The sequence below is a fragment of the Culex quinquefasciatus genome, chromosome 2, assembly GCF_015732765.1.
Source record: "Culex quinquefasciatus strain JHB chromosome 2, VPISU_Cqui_1.0_pri_paternal, whole genome shotgun sequence".
NCBI classification, from domain to species: domain Eukaryota; kingdom Metazoa; phylum Arthropoda; class Insecta; order Diptera; family Culicidae; genus Culex; species Culex quinquefasciatus.
In genome coordinates, this window is record NC_051862.1 from 208,461,690 (window position 1) to 208,470,948 (window position 9,259).

Here is a 9,259-nt window from a genome sequence, read left to right on the forward strand (position 1 = left end):
TTATTTTTTTTCTTAAAAACTATATCAGCTACCTTAGTGATGGTACATTTAGCGTACGAATAAAGTTTGAACATCTTAAATATGATTTTAACAAGAAATACTATGACTATCAAAGTCACCCCGGAATTAAAACTAAGAATTTTTAACGTAACTATTTTTCTAAACATTATTGAAAAAACTTTTTTTCCGAAAAAGTGCATGGACTTTGTGTGGTCTACCCCAGTACATGTTTTAAAAATAATAATCTTGAGAAAAACCGTACCTGTTGGAAAATATTCTAAAAACAAATTGAAATCCTATCAAAGTCACCCCGGTTTACGGTACTTCTTTTTAAGGCATAAACTCCTGCAGAATCTCTTTAATATACAGCAATTCCATTTGAAAAGAGCCTAAACCAAAAAAAAAGTTCTCCGATCGGGCTCAAAATTTTTCTGGGGGTTCCTTGGCCAAAATAATTAGACCCGTATTTTTTTGTTTGGCCATTAGGGTGGCCTACATCGTGCTAGGGTGGTTCAAAAAATGGCAATTTTCGTCATTTTTCGCAAAACCACTTTTTCTAAAATCATATCTCCGCGCCATTTCATCCGATTTTAGCTGTCTTAGACGCAAAAGAAAGGTGATGAGTTTGGCTATTTGGGAAAAATAGTAAAAGTTCCAAAAATCTAGCTTAACTATTGAAAAGTCGTATGAAAACTTAAAATGGCGTTTTGACCGTGTCTGGACCAAAGAGCCTATGTCTGAAAATATTTTTATCGGATTCCTCGGAAAATTTCACATAACATATCAAAAAATTGGCGATGTCGAACCGTACGTTTCCGAGATATGATTTTTTGAAAAAAACTGCGTTTTTCGACGCGCCACGCGCAAAAACGGGAAAATGACGAAATCGGCAAAAAATCAACTTTTTCCACTAAAACTGCGATAACTTTAAAATTTCAGCGATGACCTATAGATGTTATGGTACCAAAAGTTGCGTCTCTCAATTACGAAAATTTTGGTACCCAGACATGTATAGGTCATCGCTGAAATTTTAAAGTTATCGCAGTTTTAGTGAAAAAGTTGATTTTTGCCGATTTCGTCATTTTCCCGTTTTTGCGCGTGGCGCGTCGAAAAACGCAGTTTTTATTTTCAAAAAATCGTATCTCCAAAACGTACGGTTCGACATCGCCAACTTTTTGATATGTTATGTGAAATTTTCCGAGGAATCCGATAAAAATATTTTCAGACATAGGCTCTTTGGTCCAGACACGGTCAAAACGCCATTTTAAGTTTTCATACGACTTTTTCAATAGTTAACCCTTACAGTCCGAACGTCTGATGCGAGATACCGAAAAAACCTTTAAAATGCTGTATCTTTGGCCTGTTTCGACCAAATAATCCCGTTTACCCCTCAAAAGAACCGGACAAATCTCTATTTTCAGAATCTATAAAGACATCCGGAATTGGTCACTTGGCCACGGAGATATTCCGGAACCTACTGGGGTAGGTTTTTGTCTGGGTATTCAACCCAATCTACAAGTGATGGTTATAATCATACATTCTTTATAAAAAACGTTGCTTAATCCACCTCTAGGTGGCTGATGCCTTCCTCATATTTATATTGTAAATTTATCCAATAAAGTACCTACCTTCAGTAGGTCTATTAATTTAGCTTAAGTACTTATTACATTCGATTAAGACGCCACTTTTTCAAAATTTGTGGCAAAACGTCTTTTTATTACCCGTTCAGACATCGTTTTCAATAAAATATATGAGATCCGGCCTAATAAAAAAGTTGAAAAGAATATATCTGTTACATCCAAGTAGGCCGGTCAGGCCTCGCTCTTTAGATTGTCATTCCGTTGTTAGCAACCGAGCAAACCAGACGCAATAAACGCTAGTTTCTTTTTGTAACTGGTCTTTCATTACGTGTCCACCCCGGACACTACATTGGCGACGAGGATTCCAAGCCGGACCCGGAAGCATGGCGGATGTGCAGCAAGCGATCCTGCAGATCACTCAGATCCTGCAAAGCTCACTTCCGCAGCACCGGCACCAGTCAACACGGAGCAAATCCTGGAAAACCTGTCAGCAAACATCGCAGAGTTTTCTTTCGATCCTGACAACGACGTGACCTTCGGAAGCTGGTTCCAGCGCTACGAGAGCCTTTTCGAGGAGGATGCGGGTAAGCTGGACGATGCTGCCAAGGTGCGACTCCTGCTGAGGAAGCTGGACACGCCGTCTCACAGTCGTTACGTAAACTACATCCTTCCAACGCTGCCGAAGGATGTGTCGTTTGCTGATACCATAGCAACGCTGAAGAAAATTTTCGGTGCCCAAACTTCAACTTTCAACAAGCGCTACCGATGTCTACAATTGACCAAATCCGATGCCGACGACATCATCGCTTACGGAGGGAAGGTCAACCGTGCGTGTGAGGACTTCGACTTCAAAAAGCTGAAAATTGAGCAGTTCAAGTGTTTGATTTTTGTCTGCGGACTTCAAGCTCCGCACTATGCAGACATTCGTGCCAGACTTCTCTCACGCATCGAAGCCGAAACCGCGGGCAACCCGGTAAGCCTCCAGACACCAGGGTGGCCACTCAAGTCGGGAAATCGGGAAAGTCGGGAAAAAGTCGGGAATTCGCCAAAATCCGCAAAAAATCGGGAAAAAGTCGGGAATTTGTGATTTTTTGTCAAAAAGTCGGGAAAAGTCGGGAATTCTGAGCATACTTGTGTGTGTGTGTGCAACCATCCAAACGGGACCACGCGGCCACTTCTTACAAATTGAGTTGTTTCTATGTATTTTTAGATCTACATTCTATACATGCAAATAACTCGCATAGGCATTTGGAAGGTGTTAGCTCTGCCGAGCTTCGGTGACCCATTTCTACGCTGGCTAGCCGAGCGCGAGGTACTTCAGCTTTATCGACAAGCCCCGCCCTGAAGAACGTTTGTATCAATCGGATTCAAACGTTATTTAGAACTTCCGAACCCTTGTCAAATGGACAAGGACCCAGCGCGTATATAGTTGATAGTAACAGTATTCCTCATTCCAGTCATAGCTCACCAAGTGGTTAGCATTTTTGCTTACCAATTCAAAGGACGAGGGATCGAACCCCGACTCAAGCGACTTTGATTTTTCGTTCTTATTCAGTATTTCAAGTATTTCTAAGTCTTAAACTTTCTCGTTGGGAGCAGATGGGCATCAAACCCAGGACCATTCGCTTACAAAGCGAATAACGTAGCCAGTCGGCCACGGCCGCTTTTTAGTAAGATTGGCGTAGTTGTCTTAATTGGATTGTATGGATGTTAGAGTAGATGAAAGAGTTATATGAACAATATTATGGAAAGCTCTCACCAAAAACACGAAATCTTCAACAGCTTGATTCCAATCTTCTCGGCACGTTCCTCTGGAATCATCAGCAGGAAAAATCATCAGTAGAATTCCGGGGAGCGGACCTGGTACCGATACACGACTTTGAAGTAAACGGACGATGATCACCACCCACACCTTCTTTCTCGATGTTCCAGCAACGCTTGAATTAACAACCACTTCGCGATTGTTGTTCCTGCCTTTTTTGCTTTCGCTGATGTGGAAGTCGAATTTCATATGTTCTTATGGCTTACAATTGTAACAAAACCTTCAAATTTTAACTTATTTCACAAATTTTAAAGAAAATTTTAAGACGATCAGAAAGTGAAAAATGACAGCAAACGAAAAAAAAACGTGTCCGACCCCAGGCACAGCTTGCTTCGATCTCCAGTCGGGAATTCTGAGCATACTTGTTTGAAAATTATTTTTCAACTTTTGAACAATTTTAAAATTGAAGTCACTCATTTCTGCTTTAGTAATTTTTTTTTTAAATTTAAAGTTCTTTTGACTATTTCAATATATTTGAGTATTGAAAAGCTGTTTAAGACATTCAAAATCGTAATGAATATTGGGGTCTTTGACACAGATTTTCATAATATTTTTCTATGAATCAAATGATCGCTATTATTTTTTGTTCATTAAACAAGAGGTAAAGTCAATGAAAAACTCCCTAGTAACATTTTTAAACTTACTGGTTTTATCATGGTTCTGACAACCCTCATACGATCTAAATAGGCTTTTATGGCCTACTTAAAACCTAAAATGTTACTAGGGCTAATATAAAAATAAATCCTAATAGATTCTATTTAATTTTGTCACATAAATTGAATATTTGAAAACAGATTCCAAATTGAATGTGGCAATGTTTTTTTTGTAAATATTATTAATTGTTTAACTAAATTCATTAAGTAATTTAAAATATGTTTTTTTCCAAATGTTACCCTTGAACTTTTTTTTGTGAGTATGTGTAAATTACCTACCATAAATAAAGCTTTATTTTCAGTTTTCGGAAAACTTAATTATCGCATAAAATCCAAAATTGAAAAAAAAAAACGTTTTTAAAACATAAAGAAAATTTTGAAAATGCAAAAAAAAATCAAGGAAATTTTGAGTTTTTTGCAATAAAATTGTTTAAAAAAATAGTCTCATCAAACATTTTGCTTTAAAAAAGTGGGAAAACACAATCATATCAAACTAAATTTTAATTGAAAAAAACAAACAGTTAAATACTGACCACTAGATAAATTAGCATTGATTAAAAAATTCAATATCAAAAATTACAAAATTAAAAAGGGAACTTGGCAAAAACATTTTGTTATGAATACCTTGACATTTTTCTAAATCCTTTAAATGAATAATAACAGCGATTATGTTTGAATCATTCTTTGATTTAAAATGATGATGAAGTTTAAAAAAAATTGGATCGAGATTTTAAGTTCAGTTATCTTTAAGTTATCTTTAATTCTGGAAAAGTCTGGAAAAAAGTCGGGAAAAAGTCGGGAATTTGAAAATGGAATTTGAGTGGTCACCCTGAGACACTCATCGACGAATTTCAACGCTACGCCAACCTCAAGGCGGACACCACGCTGATTGGACGACCATCAAGTTCAGCACAAGCGGTTCACGCGGTCCAGGAGGGCCTAAAAGCAGACCATCGTGCTCAGCGCTCATCAAGAAAGGACTCCAAAACGCCTCCTTATCCCTGCTGGAAATGCGGTCAGATGCACTTCGTCCGCAACTGCCCTTTTTCGGAACACGTGTGCCATACCTGCAATCGCGTTGGCCACAAAGAGGGGTATTGCAGGTGTGTGTCCAGAACTTCGAGCGCGTCCACATCCACCAGCAGCTCCTCGTCCGAGCAGGACGAGCATCCAGTCAAGTTGAAGAAAGCGCCCAAGAAGCAGCCCAAGGTCAACTCCAGAGGTGTCTTCGTGGTGAACCACATCGCTTCCAGACCAAGTTCAATGCAACATCAAGAGCTCCAGCTTAATCACGAACCATCTCCGTCCACGGCCAAGCAGAGTCTCAAGCCCGGGGACATTGTCTTCACTCGGGTTCATCGAGGAAACTCCCGGCGGTGGAGGTCAGCAAAGGTCGTCGAACGAGTCGGAGACGAAACTTACAACGTTTTTCTCGAGGACTGCCGTCGCGTGGTCCGGCGTTCCGTTGCGAAGTTGAAGACTCAAAGCCCGAAGAACCTTCCACCAGCCCAGCTGTCTCCTCTTACCATCTTGTTGGAGGATTTCGGACTGTCTGCTCCTACAGTACCTACCGCTACCACACCCAAACTGGACGACGAGATGACCGAATCTGCCGATCACTCAAGCGACGAAGCTGAAGAAGTTGTTCCATCGCAGTCGGCGACCGGATATCTCCTGCGACTCTTTCGCTTCAATCCACTCCGTACAGGATGGCTTAAGGGGAGATGTTACATCCAAGTAGGCCGGTCAGGCCTCGCTCTTTAGATTGTCATTCCGTTGTTAGCAACCGAGCAAACCAGACGCAATAAACGCTAGTTTCTTTTTGTAACTGGTCTTTCATTACGTGTCCACCCCGGACACTACAATATCTACGTCAGCAGCGCCGATTTTTGACTGAATATGGGGGGGCACTTGAGAGGGCAGCCTATCTTGCCAAAGGATCAAAGGATCCGTGACCCCACAAAATTGTCGCCCCTGACCTACGTGCATCCTTATATTTCCCCCTCACAGAATGCTCAAATTTAATAATTGGATTCAGAATTATCACAATAAAAAACTTACTTGAGCGTTGGTTGTGTGGGCGTCCATGGCAAAGGACGTGGATACTTTAAGGGGGGGGAGGGTATTAGGGAGCGTTCTTTTATCACGTAATGCAGTTGGGGGGTCGGAGGCCGTGTTAAGCTCCATACAATTTTTTTAAATTTGTATGGAAATTTTGGGGAGGGTCTAAAAATCCGATTTTTGCGTCACGTAATAAAGTACGTCACATTAAAATCAGCCAAAATTTACTCCACCTCGGTTCAATCCAATTTTTTCTTAAGCCATCTTAATGGTCGTCTTATGACCGTTCTAAAAATATATAATATGTATGGTTTCTGTGAAAAAACCCTCTTTTTAGGAACATTTAGAATTTGTATGAAACAGTTTTTTTAGCATAACTTTTAAAATACTTGATCAAACTTTATGAATTTCAATAGGCCTTTATGGGACCCCAAAACGAATCGAATGAGACCAGTACGGTCAAAATCGGCTCAGTCAGTGAAAGTCAATGGAATGACATTGAGTTCGAGTGATTTTATAGCCTTTCCTCATGGTACGTTCGTTTGAAGATCCAGTGCGGCACTGAGTGCCGCACTCGTCGGTGCCAGTTTTGGTTCAATCGAACGTCATTTGTCAGTGTGCGTGGAACTCGCATGAAACTGAAAAAATATCGAGTTCGGCACTAGAGTTTCAGTTCCAAGATGGCGGTGAAACTCGTGCGGAACTAGCGCGAGTTTCTTCAAAGAAACACTTTGGCAGCTCTGAGTGTGGCACTCAGTGTGGAACTAGCCATCAAACGAACGAACATCAGTAAGGTGAGGAAGGCAAAACGTTTTGTTGATTCAAATATGCCTTATTTTTCTTCGTTAAAAGTAGCAATTTTCTCTAAATCTGTTTAGCGTGCATCGCCTGCTAGCTGCAACCGTCAATAAACAAAATCAAAACAAAAACTTTTTTTTTCGAACAGGTTGCAAGAATTTTTCGCAATTTAGACTAATTTGTGCGTTTCTTCCGATGCCGTGACCACCCGCTGGACCTGAACCGTGTTGGGCCGCTGCTGGTGCAGCCGGAGAACTTCCGGAACGGGCGGAAGGAGCGGATTTTGACGACGGAAAAAGCACTTCTGCCAGCCACACGCAAATCGACCGTCATCGGGGCAGAGGTTTCAATTTTGCTATTTTGCCCCTTTTTCGCGTTGAACGTTGACAGTTCTGTTTGCGGAACGTCTGAGTCGTGTCGCAGGAGTACGATTCCGGAACCGCATAGGACCAACATCGGCACCGAGCTGAGATTTCTTCCGACCGCTGGCGGGGCCTTGAACGCCGCTATGGACTACGACAAGACCGTAGAAGCAATGGATACGCAAGCTCTATAACAGTGGTAAACCCAGCGAACGGAGGTGGTGGCGAAGCAGTGTCCGCCGGTCCCCAAACAGATGAACATGAACGATCAGAACAATCTGGACGACGAGGTCCGGTCGGAGGCGACCTTTAGCTTTAAGGTGGAGAATCTGAGCAAGCTGACGGATTCGGTCCTGTCGCAGGTGTATTACGTGCGCAATCTGCCCTGGAAGATAATGGCCATGCGGCGAACCAACAACACAACGTCGCCGCCCAGCAAAGCTTCTTCCTGCAGTGTAACGGCGAAAGTGACACCGCAAACTGGAGCTGTTCGGCGTCGGCCGAGCTGCGGCTGCTTTCGGTCATCCCGAACCGGGATCCGTTCGTGCGCTAAATCCGTCACGTGTTCAGTCGCGTCGATAACGATTGGGGCTTTTCGTTCTTAATGAACTGGAACGACATCCACCAACCCGGAGAACGGTTACATTCAGAACGATGCCATCACGCTGGAAGTGCACGTCACGGCCGAGCCTCTGCGGGGCATTTTCTGGGACTCGAAGAAGCACACCGGCTACGTGGGCCTCAAGAACCAGGGAGCGACCTGCTACATGAACTCCCTGCTGCAGACGCTATACTTTACGAATCAGCTGCGTAAAGCGGTGTACAAAATGCCAACCCAAGCGGACGTCGTGTGCAAGTCGGTCGCGTTGGCATTGCAGCGTGTGTTCCAAGAGCTTCCGCTGGGACGCGCTGGACTCGTTCATGCAGAATTTCTCCGCGTGCTGCTCGCCAAGCCGGAAAACAAAATGAAGGGCACCGAGGGCACCAGCCTGGAGTGAACCATCCCGTCGCACGGAAAAGTTCTACGACATCCAGCTGAACATCAAGGGCAAAAAAGAACATCAACGAGTCCTTCAAGAATTACATCGCGACGGAAATCATCAACGACGACAACAAGTACGACGCGGGCGAGCACGGCCTGCAGAAGGCCGAGAAGGGCATCCTGTTCAGCAAGTTCCCCCCCCCCCCCCCCCCCGTACTGCATCTGCACCTTATGCGCTTTCAGTAAGACCCCATTACGTACAGTTTCGTAACGTTTAACGACCGGTTCGAGTTCGACGAGAAGATCAACCTGGACCCGTTCCTGGAGAAGCCCGAGGACACGTACAACCTGCACGCCGTGCTCGTACACTCCGGGGACAACCACGGCGGCCACTACGTGGTATACATCAACCGAAGAACGGCGGCAAGTGGTGCAAGTTTGACGACGACGAGGTGTCGCGGTGCACTCGCAACGAGGCGATCGAGCAGAACTACGGCGGCCACGACAACGACCTGAACATCCGGCACAGCAGCAACGCGTACATGTTGGTGTACGTGCGCGAGTCCACGATTCACGAGGTGTTGGAAGATGTCAAAAGCACCGACATTTTGGACGAACTGCAGGAGCGGCTGGACGAGCAGTGCCGTCGTACTGAGCGCAACGAGGCGACCAACACGTGTTGATACACTAGGTCCAGCTGATACGACTACCAGGACCTGAAGCCGATCGAGCAGAACGTCCTGCTGATCTTCTTCAAATCGTACGATCCGGCTGAGATGCGCCTGAATTACTTCGGGCATGGCTTATTCAAGACGTTCCAGTTCCTGTCGGACGAGTATTTCCAGAGGAGTGTCCTTGGCGGGTCCGGGCGCGAGTCGGTTCTTGGACAGCTCGGATATTCTCAGCAACTTGGTCTCGTGGAACTCGATCACCTTGGCCGCTTCCGCCAGCAGGCTCGCCACGGTACCGTTCTTGTTCGGGTACAGAATGAGCTCCTTCTT

At 44.0% G+C, this 9,259-nt stretch overlaps 1 protein-coding gene and 1 pseudogene across 1 annotated transcript; both read left to right on the top strand.

Moving 5' to 3' along the window:
* The first annotated feature begins 1,963 nt into the window (after nucleotides 1-1,963).
* LOC119766483 (uncharacterized protein K02A2.6-like) lies at nucleotides 1,964-7,470 on the top strand. The gene is made up of 4 exons (XM_038251052.1): nucleotides 1,964-1,972; nucleotides 2,014-2,569; nucleotides 4,894-5,800; nucleotides 7,305-7,470. Exons 1-4 carry the CDS (start codon nucleotides 1,964-1,966, stop codon nucleotides 7,468-7,470), a joined length of 1,638 nt encoding a protein of 545 aa, XP_038106980.1.
* LOC119767902 lies at nucleotides 7,092-9,041 on the top strand (annotated as a pseudogene).
* Nucleotides 9,042-9,259: the final 218 nt, after the last annotated feature.